At 38.6% G+C, this 20,429-nt stretch overlaps 1 protein-coding gene across 2 annotated transcripts in view; it reads right to left on the reverse strand.

Moving 5' to 3' along the window:
* Positions 1–1,520: 1,520 nt before the first annotated feature.
* The window catches only part of LOC128693290 (uncharacterized), a 74,664-nt gene continuing 55,755 nt past the window's right edge, over positions 1,521–20,429 (reverse strand). For both annotated transcript variants that reach the window (XM_053782902.2, XM_053782893.2), the window contains 2 exons: positions 16,304–16,378; positions 1,521–3,090 (listed from right to left, as the gene is read on the reverse strand). In XM_053782902.2, coding sequence (XP_053638877.1) covers positions 1,894–3,090; positions 16,304–16,378 — 1,272 coding nt within the window. In that variant the 3' untranslated portion in view covers positions 1,521–1,893. The remainder of the gene's footprint in view (positions 3,091–16,303; positions 16,379–20,429) is intronic.

Here is a 20,429-nt window from a genome sequence, read left to right on the forward strand (position 1 = left end):
AGATCAAGAGCCCCTCACCAGCGTCAAGGAACCTCCCTTGAAGGGTTCCCTCCTTGAAACATAACCCGATTACCTCACATTTCAAAGGAGCTGTAGGACCCTTACGGGTTTAGCGCCTCTCCATGAATATAATGACAGATTCAAATGTTGTAGTTCTTGCAAAAATTTTTCACGTGGGTTATTTCTTTGGTTTCATGTATGAATACAGTATGAATGTGATTACCATATGAATATGAATACAATATGTATGGGAACACTGTATGAATGTGAACAAAAATATGAAAATGAAAACAGAATGAATGTGAACTGCAGTGCATGCTTCACTCACCGTCATTCACACAGGTCGATAACAGCTGAGAAGTGGGACCAAGAGCTAAGACTCGACGCCATGCTAAGAAAATTCGGTGAACACCTAGCAGGAGAATGTAGATGCTGGGAAGTAAGTCACCAGAGTATATTTGTCCTACAAGACGATCCAGGAAACAGAAGCTGCCCCACTCTGTTTAAGTCAACTCCAACAATTTCATATTCCCCTGACGACATTTGACTCATGCCTATGAAAATGGGTTCCTTGATACTGATAAAGGTTCTTGAGCCACGGAATTTGAGCTTACCCCGTTACGTAGGTTCTGCATGACCTCTACGTGATATACAGAACTCACACACCTCACTAAAGCGTGAGATTTCTGTGAGGGGACTTGGGAGTAACATTGTCTGAAGATCTTATTATCAAGGATCACAACAATGTTGCTATCACAACCACAGGGAAAATGATACATTGGATAACAAGAACCTTCAAAATAAGATATGCCAAGTCAATTATGATACTCTTTAAGTCACTTTTTGGACTGGAATAATGCTGTATATTAATAGGCATTATTAAGGCAGGCAAAATCACAAAACTGGAATATAAATTTAACCAGTTACCTAAATTATTGAAAATGTCTGAGTGAGATACCTTGAATTGTCCTCCCGGGAACCTTAGCAAGGAAGATACATCAAGATTTACACTTGAAAAATTATAAAGGAACTGGTCTCAAGTCTGTAAGGGTATAAAGAGTATAATAAGAGATAACGTGAAGATAACGTGAAAAGGACCACTAACACATAAAGTGAATTACCAACAGTTCCCCCCCAGCTGTCTTCAAGAGGGAACTTGATAAGTTCTTCAGGTTAGTTTCTTATCGGCCTGGCTGCGATGCCTATGTTGGACTGCATGCAGTTAGTAACAGCCAGGTTGATTAGGCCATTAACCAGAAGGCTTGGTTTGGCACCAGGCCGCCGGGTGGTGATACCCGAAATTGTCTTTAGGTAACCCTCGGGTAACCGGTTTTGAGGGCTCTTCTCTCCCAGCCCAGCATGACGATCGATTTCCTTTCTGATTGCTTTGATGAACCAGGATATTACTGCAAGTGGCCTGCTACCAGAGACTTCATATGAACATTATGGCTCGCACTTATTCAATATAGGAACTTTACTTCCATTGTATTAAAAATGACTAAAATAATTCCCAGAAAAAACTGGGAACCGGCAGATCTGGTCAAACCTAATTGTTGAATATCTCGTTAACCAAGATTTTGATATCTAGCAGCCCATAGGCATATAGTGCTACCACGTTAGAACTTGCAATGGGTAGTTCTTAATGTTCCTTGTGAAAATATTGGCCTGCATGATAACCCAAATGAGGTTAGTACTTTACATGAATAAGAAACTTTCCTGCATGAGACTGCTGGTAGTAAACAAAAGATGAGAGTTCCTACATCAGTCTGTCTGATCAGACCAGCAACCAAGAGGTCCTATCTGGGAACTGGCCACACGAATGATGAATCCTGGAACCCTCAACAGGTGGGTAGTTTCATTGTTGGAACCACAGTCCTGACAGTTATGAAGTGTTTAGATGATGGAAACTTTGTTGGGCCCTGAGGTGGGTGGCACATCACTGTAAAGATTGACATGGGCGTGAGAGGGATGCGCCAGGGTCAGTAGTAGTGAGGAAGGATGAGTCGGCGTTGCTAAATACAGCAGGGAGGAAGAAGGGTGGATGGGCGGTGGTAGGTTGTGCACTGGTGAGTATGGTGGGCAGACAGGCGTGCACAAGGGAGTATTGGACTCTGGTAGCTTGTGGCTCTTTATGATCAGAGACTCATCTACTCTGAGGTCTGAGAGAGTGCGGTTCCAAGACCTCAACTTGGCAGAGGAGGCAGTGGAGTTGTACGTGAATCCAGTTACTTGCTTGCATCTCCAGAAGAGCAGTGTCACCAGCAGCAGCACCGCTAAAACACCAAAGCCTACACCCAGAAGCACCTCCAGCTGAGCAGGTGTCACTGCTTTATGAACGAGAGGTAGCGTGGGTGTGATGTTGTTCTGGTGGGTGTGGGAATGGGTAAGTGTGATGTTATGGGTGTCAAGTGTCAGATGTGCCGAGGTAACAGCATCACCGCGAGGCCCTGTGATCAGCTCCACCTGTACGTGGTAGACAGTCTGGGGCCACAGTGTAAGGTTAACCTCAGGCAAGTCAGTGTAGAGGTGACCCTTTAGGCCTCCACCTTCCACCTCCCAGGTAACCAAGTAGTCTTCACCACTGGGGTGCTGGGGCGCCCACCACACACGGGCGGCCACTAAGCCAGAAGTTTCCACTTCAGTCTTGTGTAGTAATAGCCATTGTAAACCACCCTTGACTTCTCTGCCATTAGTCACAGAGTGTTCACTAAAAGCCTGCGACTGAGACAACGCAAGAGCTGGCATTATGATACTCTTGGAATGAGCGGGTGGAGCGTATGGCGTGATAATAACAGACAGGATTCCAGATTCAGCCACGGCCACCAGCTTCAACTCAGACCCGCTTGGTACATCTTCTAAATTAGTGCTAAAGTCTGCTGTCTGAAGTTTAAGTCCCCAAGATCTGCCAGGAGTTCGGGTAAAGACAGCAAACACTACATGTTCTCCAGGGTTGTCATGGCCCCAGGAGAGCGTCCACTGAGCAGATGAGCCAGTGAAGACCAGGGTGAGGCGTGAGTTGTGTTGACTTAATGGCACTGTTGACTTAGGGTGAGAAGAGTGGAAAGCACATGCTGCTTTGCATCCTGCATCCTGCAATATGAAAAGTTTAAAATTACTTTTCAATATTATATATATATATATATATATATATATATATATATATATATATATATATATTATATATATATATATATATATATATATATATATATATATATATATATATATATATATACATATATATATATGTCGTGCCGAATAGGCAGAACTTGCGATCTTGGCTTAAAAAGCATCGTTCATCTTGCCATATAGGACAAGTGAAAATTTGTGCATGCAATAATTTCGCCAAAATCATTCTGAACCAAACGAAAAAAATATTTTTGACTGTGTTTGTTTAGTACAAAATTATTGTAAACAAATCTAAAATATATTTAGTTGGGTTAGGCTAAAATAAATTGTTCTTTTTATAATAAGGTTAGGTAAGTTTTCTAAGTTCCTTTTGGTGCAAAATTGTAAGTTTTTACATCAACATTAATGAAAAAAATATATCTTTAAACGTATAAGAGAAAATTTTAGAAAGGACTTAATTTTAAACGAGTTCTTGCTAATTGACCAGTTTTACATATTCGGCACGACATATATATATATATATATATATATATATATATATATATATATATATATATATATATATATATGGGGAATCAAATTCAAAATGGGAATTGACACAGTTACTTTTTGCTGATGATACTGTGCTTATGGGAGATTCTAAAGAAAAATTACAAAGGTTAGTGGATGAGTTTGAGAATGTGTGTAAAGGTAGAAAGTTGAAAGTGAACATAGAAAAGAGTAAGGTGATGAGGGTATCAAATGATTTAGATAAAGAAAAATTGGATATCAAATTGGGGAGGAGGAGTATGGAAGAAGTGAATGTTTTCAGATACTTGGGAGTTGACGTGTGGGCGGATGGATTTATGAAGGATGAGGTTAATCATAGAATTGATGAGGGAAAAAAGGTGAGTGGTGCGTTGAGGTATATGTGGAGTCAAAAAACGTTATCTATGGAGGCAAAGAAGGGAATGTATGAAAGTATAGTAGTACCAACACTCTTATATGGATGTGAAGCTTGGGTGGTAAATGCAGCAGCGAGGAGACGGTTGGAGGCAGTGGAGATGTCCTGTCTAAGGGCAATGTGTGGTGTAAATATTATGCAGAAAATTCGGAGTGTGGAAATTAGGAGAAGGTGTGGAGTTAATAAAAGCATTAGTCAGAGGGCAGAAGAGGGGTTGTTGAGGTGGTTTGGTCATTTAGAGAGAATGGATCAAAGTAGAATGACATGGAAAGCATATAAATCTATAGGGGAAGGAAAGAGGGGTAGGGGTCGTCCTCGAAAGGGTTGGAAAGAGGGGGTAAAGGAGGTTTTGTGGGTGAGGGGCTTGGACTTCCAGCAAGCGTGCGTGAGCGTGTTAGATAGGAGTGAATGGAGACGAATGATACTTGGGACCTGACGATCTGTTGGAGTGTGAGCAGGGTAATATTTAGTGAAGGGATTCAGGGAAACCGGTTATTTTCATATAGTCGGACTTGAGTCCTGGAAATGGGAAGTACAATGCCTGCACTTTAAAGGAGGGGTTTGGGATATTGGCAGTTTGGAGGGATATGTTGTGTATCTCTATACATATATGCTTCTAAACTGTTGTATTCTGAGCACCTCTGCAAAAGCAGTGATAATGTGTGAGTGTGGTGAAAGTGTTGAATGATGATGAAAGTATTTTCTTTTTGGGGATTTTCTTTCTTTTTTTTGGGTCACCCTGCCTCGGTGGGAGACGGCCGACTTGTTGAAAAATATATATATATATATATATATATATATATATATATATATATATATATATATATATATATATATATATATATATATATATATATATACATATATATATACATATATATATATATATATATATATATATATATATATATATATATATATATATATATATATATATATATATGTTTGTGTGTGTGTGTGTGTGTGTGTGTCGTGCCGAATATGTAAAACTGGTCAATTAGCAAGAACTCGTTTAAAATTAAGTCCTTTCTAAAATTTTCTCTTATACGTTTAAAGATATATTTTTTTCATTAATGTTAATGTAAAGATTTTTAATTTTGCTCCAAAAGAATCTTAGAAAACTTACCTAACCTTATTACAACAAGAACAATTTATTTTAGCCTAACCCAACTAAATATATTTTAGATTTGTTTACAATAATTTAATACTAAACAAACACAGTGAAATATATTTTTTTCATTAGGTTCAGAATGATTTTGGCGAATTTATTGCATACACAAATTTTTAAGTTGTCATTTAAGGCAAGATGAGCGTTGCTATTTAAGCCCAGTTCGCACGTTCTGCCTATTCGGCACGACATATATATATATATATATATATATATATATATATATATATATATATATATATATATATATATATATATATATATATTCTTCTTTCTTTCAACACACCGGCCGGATCCCACCAAGGCAGGGTGGCCCAAAAGGAAAAACGAAAGTTTCTCCTTTCAAATTTAGTAATATGTACAGGAGAAGGGGTTACCAGCCCCTTGCTCACGGCATTTCAGTCGCCTCTTACAACATGCATGTCTTACTGAGGAAGAATTCTCTTCAACTTCCCCATAGAGAATATAGTATATATATATATATATATATATATATATATATATATATATATATATATATATATATATATATATATATATATATATATATATATATATATATATATATATATATGTCGTGCCGAATAGGCAGAACTTGCGATCTTGGCTTAAATAGCAACGCTCATCTTGCCTTATATGACAACTTAAAAATTTGTGTATGCAATAATTTCGCCAAAATCATTCTGAACCTAATGAAAAAAGTATATTTCACGGTGTTTGTTTAGTATTAAATTATTGTAAACAAATCTAAAATATATTTAGCTGGGTTAGGCTAAAATAAATTGCACTTGTTATAATAAGGTTAGGTAAGTTTTCTAAGATTCTTTTGAAGCAAAATTAAAAATTTTTGCATTAACATTAATGAGAAAAATATATCTTTAAACGTATAAGAGAAAATTTTAGAAAGGACTTAATTTTAAATAAGTTCTTGCTAACTGACCAGTTTTACATATTCTTCGGCACGACACACACACATATATATATATATATGTCGTGCCGAATATGTAAAACTGGTCAATTAGCCAAAACTCATTTAAAATTAAGTCCTTTCTAAAAATTTCTCTTATACGTTTAAAGATATTTTTTTTTTCATTAATGATAATGTAAAAAATTAAAATTTTGCACCAAAAGGAACTTAGAAAACTTACCTAACCTTATTATAACAAGAACAATTTATTTTAGCCTAACCCAACTAAATATATTTTAGATTTGTTTACAATAATTTAATACTAAACAAACACGGTGAAATATATTTTTTTCGTTAGGTTCAGAATAATTTTGGCGAAATTATTGCATACACATATTTTCGCTTGTCCTATATGGCAAGATGAGCGTTGCTATTTAAGCCAAGATCGCAAGTTCTGATTATTCGGCACGACATATATATATATATATATATATATATATATATATATATATATATATATATATATATATATATATATATATATATATGTTGGTAGACATATATATATATGTATATATATATATATATATATATATATATATATATATATATATATATATATATATATATATATATATATATATATATATATATATGTTGGTAGACAGCAACCACCCAGGGAAGTACTACCATCCTGCCAGATGACTGTGAAACAAAAACCTGTAACTGTTTTGCATGATGGTAGGATTGCTGGTTTCTTTTTCTGTCTCATAAACACGCTAGATAACAGGGATATCTTGCAACTCCTACTTACACTTTGGTCACACTTCACAGACACGCACATGCATATATATATATATACATACATCTAGGTTTTTCTCCTTTTTCTAAATAGCTCTTGTTCTTCTTTATTTCTTCTATTGTCCATGGGGAAGTGGAAAAGAATCTTTCCTCCGTAAGCCATACGTGTCGTATGAGGCGACTAAAATGCCGGGAGCAATGGGCTAGTAACCCCTTCTCCTGTAGACATTTACTAAAAAAGAGAAGAAGAAAAACTTTATAAAACTGGGATGCTTAAATGTGCGTGGATGTAGTGCGGATGACAAGAAACAGATGATTGCTGATGTTATGAATGAAAAGAAGTTGGATGTCCTGGCCCTAAGCGAAACAAAGCTGAAGGGGGTAGGAGAGTTTCAGTGGGGGGAAATAAATGGGATTAAATCTGGAGTATCTGAGAGAGTTAGAGCAAAGGAAGGGGTAGCAGTAATGTTAAATGATCAGTTATGGAAGGAGAAAAGAGAATATGAATGTGTAAATTCAAGAATTATGTGGATTAAAGTAAAGGTTGGATGCGAGAAGTGGGTCATAATAAGCGTGTATGCACCTGGAGAAGAGAGGAATGCAGAGGAGAGAGAGAGATTTTGGGAGATGTTAAGTGAATGTATAGGAGTCTTTGAACCAAGTGAGAGAGTAATTGTGGTAGGGGACCTGAATGCTAAAGTAGGAGAAACTTTTAGAGAGGGTGTGGTAGGTAAGTTTGGGGTGCCAGGTGTAAATGATAATGGGAGCCCTTTGATTGAACTTTGTATAGAAAGGGGTTTAGTTATAGGTAATACATATTTTAAGAAAAAGAGGATAAATAAGTATACAAGATATGATGTAGGGCGAAATGACAGTAGTTTGTTGGATTATGTATTGGTAGATAAAAGACTGTTGAGTAGACTTCAGGATGTACATGTTTATAGAGGGGCCACAGATATATCAGATCACTTTCTAGTTGTAGCTACACTGAGAGTAAAAGGTAGATGGGATACAAGGAGAATAGAAGCATCAGGGAAGAGAGAGGTGAAGGTTTATAAACTAAAAGAGGAGGCAGTTAGGGTAAGATATAAACAGCTATTGGAGGATAGATGGGCTAATGAGAGCATAGGCAATGGGGTCGAAGAGGTATGGGGTAGGTTTAAAAATGTAGTGTTAGAGTGTTCAGCAGAAGTTTGTGGTTACAGGAAAGTGGGTGCAGGAGGGAAGAGGAGCGATTGGTGGAATGATGATGTAAAGAGAGTAGTAAGGGAGAAAAAGTTAGCATATGAGAAGTTTTTACAAAGTAGAAGTGATGCAAGGAGGGAAGAGTATATGGAGAAAAAGAGAGAGGTTAAGAGAGTGGTGAAGCAATGTAAAAAGAGAGCAAATGAGAGAGTGGGTGAGATGTTATCAACAAATTTTGTTGAAAATAAGAAAAAGTTTTGGAGTGAGATTAACAAGTTAAGAAAGCCTAAAGAACAAATGGATTTGTCAGTTAAAAATAGGAGAGGAGAGTTATTAAATGGAGAGTTAGAGGTATTGGGAAGATGGAGGGAATATTTTGAGGAATTGTTGAATGTTGATGAAGATAGGGAAGCTGTGATTTCGTGTATAGGGCAAGGAGGAATAACATCTTGTAGGAGTGAGGAAGAGCCAGTTGTGAGTGTGGGGGAAGTTCGTGAGGCAGTAGGTAAAATGAAAGGGGGTAAGGCAGCCGGGATTGATGGGATAAAGATAGAAATGTTAAAAGCAGGTGGGGATATAGTTTTGGAGTGGTTGGTGCAATTATTTAATAAATGTATGGAAGAGGGTAAGGTACCTAGGGATTGGCAGAGAGCATGCATAGTTCCTTTGTATAAAGGCAAAGGGGATAAAAGAGAGTGCAAGAATTATAGGGGGATAAGTCTGTTGAGTATATCTGGTAAAGTGTATGGTAGAGTTATAATTGAAAGAATTAAGAGTAAGACGGAGAATAGGATAGCAGATGAACAAGGAGGCTTTAGGAAAGGTAGGGGGTGTGTGGACCAGGTGTTTACAGTGAAACATATAAGTGAACACTATTTAGATAAGGCTAAAGAGGTCTTTGTGGCATTTATGGATTTGGAAAAGGCGTATGACAGGGTGGATAGGGGGGCAATGTGGCAGATGTTGCAAGTGTATTGTGTAGGAGGTAGGTTACTGAAAGCAGTGAAGAGTTTTTATGAGGATAGTGAGGCTCAAGTTAGAGTATGTAGGAAAGAGGGAATTTTTTTCCCAGTAAAAGTAGGCCTTAGACAGGGATGTGTGATGTCACCGTGGTTGTTTAATATATTTATAGATGGGGTTGTAAGAGAAGTAAATGCGAGGGTCTTGGCAAGAGGCGTGGAGTTAAAAGATAAAGAATCACACACAAAGTGGGAGTTGTCACAGCTGCTCTTTGCTGATGACACTGTGCTCTTGGGAGATTCTGAAGAGAAGTTGCAGAGATTGGTGGATGAATTTGGTAGGGTGTGCAAAAGAAGAAAATTAAAGGTGAATACAGGAAAGAGTAAGGTTATGAGGATAACAAAAAGATTAGGTGATGAAAGATTGAATATCAGATTGGAGGGAGAGAGTATGGAGGAGGTGAACGTATTCAGATATTTGGGAGTGGACGTGTCAACGGATGGGTCTATGAAAGATGAGGTGAATCATAGAATTGATGAGGGAAAAAGAGTGAGTGGTGCACTTAGGAGTTTGTGGAGACAAAGAACTTTGTCCTTGGAGGCAAAGAGGGGAATGTATGAGAGTATTGTTTTACCAACGCTCTTATATGGGTGTGAAGCGTGGGTGATGAATGTTGCAGCGAGGAGAAGGCTGGAGGCAGTGGAGATGTCATGTCTGAGGGCAATGTGTGGTGTGAATATAATGCAGAGAATTCGTAGTTTGGAAGTTAGGAGGAGGTGCGGGATTACCAAAACTGTTGTCCAGAGGGCTGAGGATGGGTTGTTGAGGTGGTTCGGACATGTAGAGAGAATGGAGCGAAACAGAATGACTTCAAGAGTGTATCAGTCTGTAGTGGAAGGAAGACGGGGTAGGGGTCGGCCTAGGAAGGGTTGGAGGGAGGGGGTAAAGGAGGTTTTGTGTGCGAGGGGCTTGGACTTCCAGCAGGCATGCGTGAGTGTGTTTGATAGGAGTGAATGGAGACAAATGGTTTTTAATACTTGACGTGCTGTTGGAGTGTGAGCAAAGTAACATTTATGAAGGGATTCAGGGAAACCGGCAGGCCGGACTTGAGTCCTGGAGATGGGAAGTACAGTGCCTGCACTCTGAAGGAGGGGTGTTAATGTTGCAGTTTAAAAACTGTAGTGTAAAGCACCCTTCTGGCAAGACAGTGATGGAGTGAATGATGGTGAAAGTTTTTCTTTTTCGGGCCACCCTGCCTTGGTGGGAATCGGCCAGTATGATAATAAAAAAAAAATAATATATATATATATATATATATATATATATATATATATATATATATATATATATATATATATATATATATAATATAATTGTAACCATGAACAAGTGAAATTTATCAGTAACAACACTTCGGCTAGCCAAAGACTCGAAGCCATGTTGTTTTGGCTCTCCTCATGGTGACCGGAAACCACATGACGCTCTATCTCACAGGACCCCCAAATCCTACATGAATCAAGCACCCAGCAGAGCTAGATGTGTTACCTTGATACGAGGACATATGGTGGGGAGGGTACCTCTGAGCTAATTTCATTCTGTATGTGATAAATGATTTTGAAAACCGACAAGTTGAAGATTCAGACACATGCAACATATGGGAATTTTTATTGAAGAAACGTTTCTCCACACAGTGGCGAAACGTGTGTCCTTGGGTAGCATGTACAACATCCAGTTCTGCTGGATGCGCTACTCTGAAGGATCGTATGGTCCACTGGAGTAGGGCGTCATGTGATATCGCCCACCATGAGGCAGGCCAAAGCAGCATGGATTCGAGTCCTTGGCTAGTGCAGTGTTGTTATTGATATATATATATATATATATATATATATATATATATATATATATATATATATATATATATATATATATATATATATATATATATATATATATATATATAAATATATATATATATATATATATATATATATATATATATATATATATATATATATATATATATATAAATAAATATATATATATATTCTTTCTTCTTTCAACGTACCAGCCGTATCCCACTGAGGTGGGGTGGCCCAAAAGAAAAAACTGAAGTTTCTCCTTTTAAATTTAGTAATATATACAGAAGAAGGGGTTACTAGCCCCTTGCTCCCGGCATTTTAGTCGCCTCTTACGACACGCATGGCTTACAGAGGAAGAATTCTGTTCCACTTCCCCATGGAGATAAGAGGAAATAAACAAGAACAAGAATTAGAAAGAAAATAGAAGAAAACCCAGAGGGGTGTGTATATATATGCTTGTACATGTATGTGTAGTGTGACCTAAGTGTAAGTAGAAGTAGCAAGACTTACCTGTAATCTTGCATATTTATGAGACAGACAAAAGACACCAGCAATCCTACCATCATGTAAAACAATTACAGGCTTTCGTTTTACACTCACTTGGCAGGACGGTAGTACCTCCCTGGGTGGTTGCTGTCTACCAACCCACTATATATATATATATATATATATATATATATATATATATATATATATATATATATATATATATATATATATATATATAGTATATATATATATATATATATATATATATATATATATATATATATATATATATATATATATATATAGTATATATATATATATATATATATATATATATATATATATATATATATATATATATATATATATATATATATATATTATGTTTATTATTTTTTTATTATCACACTGGCCGATTCCCACCAAGGCAGGGTGGCCCGAAAAAGAAAAACTTTCACCATCATTCACTCCATCACTGTCTTGCCAGAAGGGTGCTTTACACTACAGTTTTTAAACTGCAACATTAACACCCCTCCTTCAGAGTGCAGGCACTGTACTTCCCATCTGCAGGACTCAAGTCCAGCCTGCCGGTTTCCCTGAATCCCTTCATAAATGTTACTTTGCTCACACTCCAACAGCACGTCAAGTATTAAAAACCATTTGTCTCCATTCACTCCTATCAACCACGCTCACGCATGCCCGCTGGAAGTCCAAGCCCCTCGCACACAAAACCTCCTTTACCCCCTCCCTCCAACCTTTCCTAGGCCGACCCCTACCCCGCCTTCCTTCCACTACAGACTGATACACTCTTGAAGTCATTCTGTTTCGCTCCATCCTCTCTACATGTCCGAACCACCTCAACAACCCTTCCTACGCCCTCTGGACAACAATTTTGGTAATCCTGCACCTCCTCCTAACTTCCAAACTACGAATTCTCTGCATTATATTCACACCACACATTGCACTCAGACATGACATCTCCACTGCCTCCAACCTTCTCGCTGCAACATTCATCACCCATGCTTCACACCCATATAAGAGCGTTGGTAAAACTATACTCTCATACATTCCCCTCTTTGCCTCCAAGGACAAAGTTCTTTGTCTCCACAGACTCCTAAGTGCACCGCCCACCCTTTTCCCCTCATCAATTCTATGATTCACCTCATCTTTCATAGACCCATCCGCTGACACGTTCACTCCCAAATATCTGAATACATTCACCTCCTCAATACCCTCTCCCTCCAATCTGATATCCAATCTTTCATCACCTAATATTTTTGTTATCCTCATAACCTTACTCTTTCCTGTATTCACTTTTAATTTTCTTCTTTTGCATACCCTACCAAATTCATCCACCAACCTCTGCAACTTCTCTTCAGAATCTTGCCAAGACCCTCGCATTTACTTCTCTTACAACCCCATCTATAAATATAATAAACAACCACGGTGACATCACACATCCTTGTCTAAAGCCTACTTTTACTGGGAAATAATCTCCCTCTTTCCTACATACTCTAACTTGAGCCTCACTATCCTCGTAAAAACTCTTCACTGCTTTCAGTAACCTACCTCCTACACCATACACCTGCAACATCTGCCACAATGCCCCCCTATCCACCCTGTCATACGCCTTTTCCAAATCCATAAATGCCACAAAAACCTCTTTAGCCTTATCTAAATACTGTTCACTTATATGTTTCACTGTAAACACCTGGTCCACACACCCCCTACCTTTCCTAAAGCCTCCTTGTTCATCTGCTATCCTATTCTCCGTCTTACTCTTAATTCTTTCAATAATAACTCTACCATATGCTTTACCAGGTATATTCAACAGACTTATCCCCCTATAATTTATGCACTCTCTTTTGTCCCCTTTGCCTTTATACAAAGGAACTATGCATGCTCTCTGTCAATCCCTAGGTACCTTACCCTCTTCAATACATTTATTAAATAATTGCACCAACCACTCCAAAACTATATCCCCACCTGCTTTTAACATTTCTATCTTTATCCCATCAATCCCGGCTGCCTTACCCCTTTTCATTTTACCTACTGCCTCACGAACTTCCCCCACACTCACAACTGGCTCTTCCTCACTCCTACAAGATGTTATTCCTCCTTGCCCTATACACGAAATCACAGCTTCCCTATCTTCATCGACATTTAACAATTCCTCAAAATATTCCCTCCATCTTCCCAATACCTCTAACTCTCCATTTAATAACTCTCCTCTCCTACTTTTAACTGACAAATCCATTTGTTCTCTAGGCTTCCTTAGCTTGTTAATCTCATTCCAAAACTTTTTCTTATTTTCAACAAAATTTGTTGATAACATCTCACCCACTATCTCATTTGCTCTCTTTTTACATTGCTTCACTACTCTCTACTCTCTTAACCTCTCTCTTTTTCTCCATATACTCTTCCCTCCTTGCATCACTTCTACTTTGTAAAAACTTCTCATATGCTAACTTTTTCTCCCTTACTACTCTCTTTACATCATCATTCCACCAATCGCTCTTCTTCCCTCCTGCACCCACTTCCCTGTAACCACAAACTTCTCCTGAACACTCTAACACTACATTTTTAAACCTACCCCATACCTCTTCTATGCTCTCATTAGCCCATGTATCCTCCAATAGCTGTTTATATCTTACCCTTACTGCCTCCTCTTTTAGTTTATAAACCTTCACCTCTCTCTTCCCTGATGCTTCTATTCTCTTTGTATCCCATCTACCTTTTACTCTCAGTGTAGCTACAACTAAGAAGTGATCTGATATATCTGTGGCCCCTCTATAAACATGTACATCCTGAAGTCTACTCAACAGTCTTTCATCTACCAATACATAATCCAACAAACTACTGTCATTTCGCCCTACATCATATCTTGTATACTTATTTATCCTCTTTTTCTTAAAATATGTATTACCTATAACTAAATCCCTTTCTATACAAAGTTCAATCAAAGGGCTCCCATTATCATTTACACCTGGCACCCCAAACTTACCTACCACACCCTCTCTAAAAGTTTCTCCTATTTTAGCATTCAGGTCCCCTACCACAATTACTCTCTCACTTGGTTCAAAGGTTCCTATACATTCACTTAACATCTCCCAAAATCTCTCTCTCCTCTACATTCCTCTCTTCTCCAGGTGCATACACGCTTATTATGACCCACTTTTCACATCCAACCTTTACTTTAATCCACATAATTCTTGAATTTACACATTCATATTCTCTTTTCTCCTTCCATAACTGATCCTTCAACATTACTGCTACCCCTTCGTTAGCTCTAACTTTCTCAGATATTCCAGATTTAATCCTATTTATTTCCCCCCACCGAAACTCCCCTACCCCCTTCAGCTTTGTTTCGCTTAGGGCCAGGACGTCCAACTTCTTTTCATTCATAACATCAGCAATCATCTGTTTCTTGTCATCCGCACTACATCCACGCACATTCAAGCATCCCAGTTTTATAAAGTTTTTCTTCTTCTCTTTTTTAGTAAATGTCTACAGGAGAAGGGGTTACTAGCCCATTGCTCCCGGCATTTTAGCCGCCTCATACGACACGCATGGCTTACGGAGGAAAGATTCTTTTCCACTTCCCCATGGACAATAGAAGAAATAAAGAAGAACAAGTGCTATTTAGAAAAATGCGTGTCTGTGAAGTGTGACCAAAGTGTAGGTAGGAGTAGCAAGATATCCCTGTTATCTAGCGTGTTTATGAGACAGAAAAAGAAACCAGCAATCCTACAATCTTGCAAAACAGTTACAGGTTTCTGTTTCACAGTCATCTGGCAGGACGGTAGTACTTCCCTGGGTGGTTGCTGTCTACCAACCTACTACCTATATATATATATATATATATATATATATATATATATATATATATATATATATATATATATATATATATATATGTATATATATGTATATATATATATATATATATATATATATATATATATATATATATATATATATATATATATATATATATAAGACAAACCAAGGGGGGATGGAAATCATCAGCTCAAGATCCTTCACACGTCTCTGTGCGTCGTCAAGAGCTGTATAATGTTGCAAGAGTAGCAGCAACAGGTAGAATAACGGGAAGTTTTCTTAAAGGAAGGGTAGCGTGTTGATGCCAGTTTGTTCCTCGGAGGAGGAGGAGGAGGCCTTCAAGAGGGAGCTGGACAGATACCTAAAGTCAGTGCCGGATCAGCCGGACTGTGGTTCGTACGTTGGACTACGTGCGGACAGCAGTAACAGCCTGGTTGATCAGGCTCTGATCCACCGGGAGGCTTGGTCGTGGACTGGGCCGCGGGGGCGTTGATCCCCTGAATAACCTCCAGGTAGACTACAGGTAAGATGACCAGGATAATGTTTCAAACATTATCATTAATACGTTAAATGCTTTGCAGCACAATTATACCAGTTATACCAATTATACCAGTTATACCAATTATACCAGTTTACCTGGAGTTTACCTGGAGAGAGTTCCGGGGGTTAACGCCCCCGCGGCCCGGTCTGTGACCAGGCCTATACAATTATCCAGCGAAACTGGAAAACTACGGATAACCACGTGTTATAAGTGCCTGCAAGTTGAAGAATGAGACACTTGTGCAACATTTTGCAACGTTTCAGAAACGTTTCAACATCCAGTTGGGAAAGTTTTCCGTGTTTCTTCAACTTGTCAATTTTCTAAACCACTAACATCAAGGCTACAAGTGTTCAGCTTAACCTAGCCTAAATTAAAATAAAGAAAACAGCATTTGTAAGTATATAGAAAATGTTTAAGAAGCTGATGTTTGGGAACCTTGTAAAGAAGTGAATGAAGTCAAACGAGTCTGTCTAACACTCACACATATGTGTGGTTGACGGCAGGTGATGCTCCAGATCGGGAAGTTGGCAGCCAGCAGCGCGCACCTCTCCCAACACTGTCAACAAAAATCATAAAATTAACTTGGCAAGTCAACAAAAGCAAAATGAAAAAGTAACGGAGAGGAGATACGTTAAATGTAAGAAACAATATCGTTTGTGTAACAATTCATAGGTAACACAATAACTGAAGATGAAAGGAACGTTTCGATCAGTCGTAGACAATAATAGTAGTATACCTTTACCTCTGATATACCTTTAAGGAGTTTTCAGAGTTCTTCTACTCCTGGTACATTCCACAGTGAATGTCTCTTTCGGTATGCTTAAATTTCCTTACACACTTCCTACATATTTCGTTTGTGGACATTCTGACAGCTGGTGCTGGTGGCAGGGTTGAGGGAGGTGGTGGCAGAGGAGGGTATAGTAGTGACAACACTGGTGGTAGAGATCAGAGTGGAAGATAGACGGTTGAAATGGTGGTGGCAGTAGTGGCGGTGTTGGAGAGGAGAGAGATGGCAGAGCAGGTGATGGAGGTGGTGGCCTCTAGCAGAGAATTCGGCGAGGGTGGCGGAGAGGCGAGGCAGTTTGTGATGGCGGGAGTGGCGGTGGTGGCAGAGTGGAGGAGGAGGTGTTGGAGGTTTGTCGTTTGAGATGTTTGAATCTTAGGTCTAAAGCCAATACCTTTTTATATATATTTTTTTAAATAGGCATTCTCTTGTGCCCATTGTGAGTATTCTACCCAGTCCTCGCATGATGTGCTAATCATATTCTCTGTTTTTTAGGCTACTTGTCTGGTCGACTAGTAGTGTGCAGTATGGTGGGAGGATGGTGGAGTGGCCGGCTCTCTTGGTGGTGGGAGGATGGTGGAGGGGCAGGCTGTCGTGGTGGCGGGAAGATGGTGGAGGGGCAGGCTGTCGTGGTGGTGGGTGGATTTTGCGGTGTATGGTTATGGGTGCCCCGAGTGAGTTGTAAACTGGAAGGGAGTCTGCCTAAACACTCGTCCTCTCTCTCTCTCCCTTTTTTTTTTAACACAGGGTTTGACAAGGTTAGGTTAATTTTAAGGATCCCTAGCTTTATTGACAAGCTATTTACAGGTTAAGGATTCCTAACTTTATTGACAAGCTAAGAGCTGTTACCTACATCAGCTCATTTGAAAGCATTTTTATTGTTATGAAACATACAAGCAGGGAACAGGATGAAGTTGGAGCCATCTGTGGGCCAGCATTTTCATTTGATCAAATGACTTTATCTTTTTAACATCATAATGCTGTACGAACGTGTTCCAGACTCGAGTCATCCTGGGATAAATGATCTCAGATGTAGTGATGTTCTGGAGAAGGGTACAGCCAGAGTGAGGTTGCTGCTTTCTGCCCGTCTTGTGGTATAGAAGTTTGCTTCTCGCTGTCCTCGAAGTGGATCCAAGTGTGGTACTTTGACAATATTAGCCTTGTACATAACAGTAAGGCCACCCACATCCCTCCTGTGTTGAAGGCTCTGCTGAAATGACAGAGCTATCCAGGATGGGTCCAGGCGAGAGATAAGACTGCTCTGTTCTCTACTCTGTCTACTCTCTCTCGCTCTCTCTCTCTCTCTCTCTCTCTCTCTCTCTCTCTCTCTCTCTCTCTCTCTCTCTAAATAATTTGGTAGCATATGCACACGTTTATAATTTCCTTCACTTCTGAACTACACACAAAGTACAGCTTCCTGGAGCAGTGGACAGACGTATTACTGGTGACTGGCTTCACATTTACGGTATATGACAGCTTCACACTCCACTATATTTGCGTACAAGTGGCTTTCTTTTGTGCCTAACAATGTTTCATGTTACAAGTAAACTATTTTATCTTTGTACAGCATAAGAGAAATAAAAATTTGAATTTGAAGTAAGTTTGTTTAGGTGCAGGTACACATAATTACAGAAACACAAATTTAAATAATTAAAATTATCATACATGATATCATAGGGTAAATTACCTAGGATAATCCAAAAAAGGTCAGAATAAGTGACTTATTTCCATTGGAGTCCTTGTAATATCTGTAACTTAAATACTCAACTACATTTATATTAAAAGTATTCTTGTAGATCATTTACAAGGTTGTTGTTATACCTAAACATTAAAGTCACTAGTGTATGTTTCTCACTATATACCAATACCCCAGTCACTCAGTATTTGTCGACAAGTCACTTTGAGTGAACATTTATAGTCCCAGGTGATACCGCTATGCCTCTCCACAAACTTTTATTCCTGTATTGTTACCAGTTATACTTTCTGTGTATACTTTTCTAATGCATCACTCGTTTGGATTTCCTACGTTCTAATTAACATCCCTAACGTATCTTTCATCAATGTATCTTTCACAACTGGATATACTGAATGTTGAAGACAGTGAAGCAGCTGCAGATAAATAATGTTTATGAAATTGCTTACAAGTGGTGTCTAGAATTCTAACCTTTCTGCCAAGTTTGTCAAGGTTAGGAACCATAGCCAGTATAGTACTAGGGGAAGTGAACATAGTATTGTAGTACCTACAGTAAGGTGGTCAGGCCTCAAATATCTTTTATTAAGTAGAAATAAAGCAGTGAAACGGATTGCCTGAAGGTGTCAAGGCCAGTCTTAGTATGGACCAGTTCAGGGAGTGAACTACGAGGTTCCTGATGAATAAAGCTACAAAAAGGGAGGAAAGTAATTTAAGAACATAAGAACATAAGAAAGAAGGAACACTGCAGCAGGCCTACTGGCCCAAGCGAGGCAGGTTCAAGTCTTTCATGAATAGTTAACATTCGTGTACCTATTAGTGTAAGTGGATTTTCTCTACTTATTCGTGTAAATTACTTAGTTCACTTTATTCCCATTGTAGCTCTTTTTAATGTAAGTGATTTTCTCGCAGTTCTGCCACTTAGTTGTTTTAATTTCTAATGTTATTAATCATGACTGATTTCTACTGTATTTAATAATTAAGTTGTATGAATATTAGCCAATGTTTCCCCTCTGGACTACTTACTTATAACTTTCTCGTACTTTAAAGCACTTTTCAAACTTTTCTTTAAAAACTCTCTGCTGTGTACTATTGCACTAATCTTACTACTTTTTCTTTCTGTTCCACATTCACAATTTTGTGTGTGGCAATACGGGAAAATGCCACCAACGGCCCTCGAGCCCTCGAATACTGAATTAAACTGGCCACCAAACTAAACACAATATTCTTGTGTTTTCCCTGGAAAAAAAGCATCGCTATTACCCGCTACAAGTGGCAATTTGTTCCCAGTAATGGGAGAAGCATCAAAATAAGAAAAGTTCAGAGAGAAGATCTGAAGGTGGGAAATCGCTTCTCTGTTCACCAGGACGAGAGTACTTCAGTGGTCAGTGAAGCTAAAGGTACTAACCATCCCCCCCCCCCGCTAAAAGAGGTAAGAACATTTTTGTGGTTGATGACTCGCAGGTAAGATATATGGACCGTGCTTTCTGTAACAGAGTGAGACAGAAAGTGTGTTTCCCAGGAGCTGGTGTTGATGACATAGTCAACAGATTGGATAATATCACATCAGGTAGTGGGAACAAGACCATTATCTGTCTCAGTGCTGGTGGAAATGATATTGGGAAGGGCAGGAGACTGGGGTCCCAATTATATGTATCATCTTGCCTAGAGAGGGAGTGGGTAGTGAATGGATGTCTACGGAAATTGGTGTATATTGCTGGCTAGAAAGGTACTGCAAGAATCTTGCAGATGCATTCATTGATAAGTGGAACAACTTCTTTGGCAAACGTGATATGTATGCAAAGGATAGGGAATATCTCTCTGGGGCAGGAGTGACAGCATTAGCCAACTTGATTGAGGGGGGCCAACTTGTTTAGAATTTTAAACTGATAGAAGATAAAGGTATAGGTGTGTGTGGGAAACAAACAAATCGTAGAACAAGGGCTGAAAACAGCAAATATTACCAGGATACCTCTGGGATATGTTTAAAAGACATTATTCATCATAAAGTTACAAATAAAGGCAATGGAAATGGTCAGCAAACAAAGAGAGACAGTAGAGGACACCGACTGACTAGCTCCCTTATGCTTTACTATACTAATAGTAAGAGTGTAAGAAATATGATGGATGAGC

Source organism: Cherax quadricarinatus, chromosome 90, assembly GCF_038502225.1.
Source record: "Cherax quadricarinatus isolate ZL_2023a chromosome 90, ASM3850222v1, whole genome shotgun sequence".
Taxonomy (NCBI): domain Eukaryota; kingdom Metazoa; phylum Arthropoda; class Malacostraca; order Decapoda; family Parastacidae; genus Cherax; species Cherax quadricarinatus.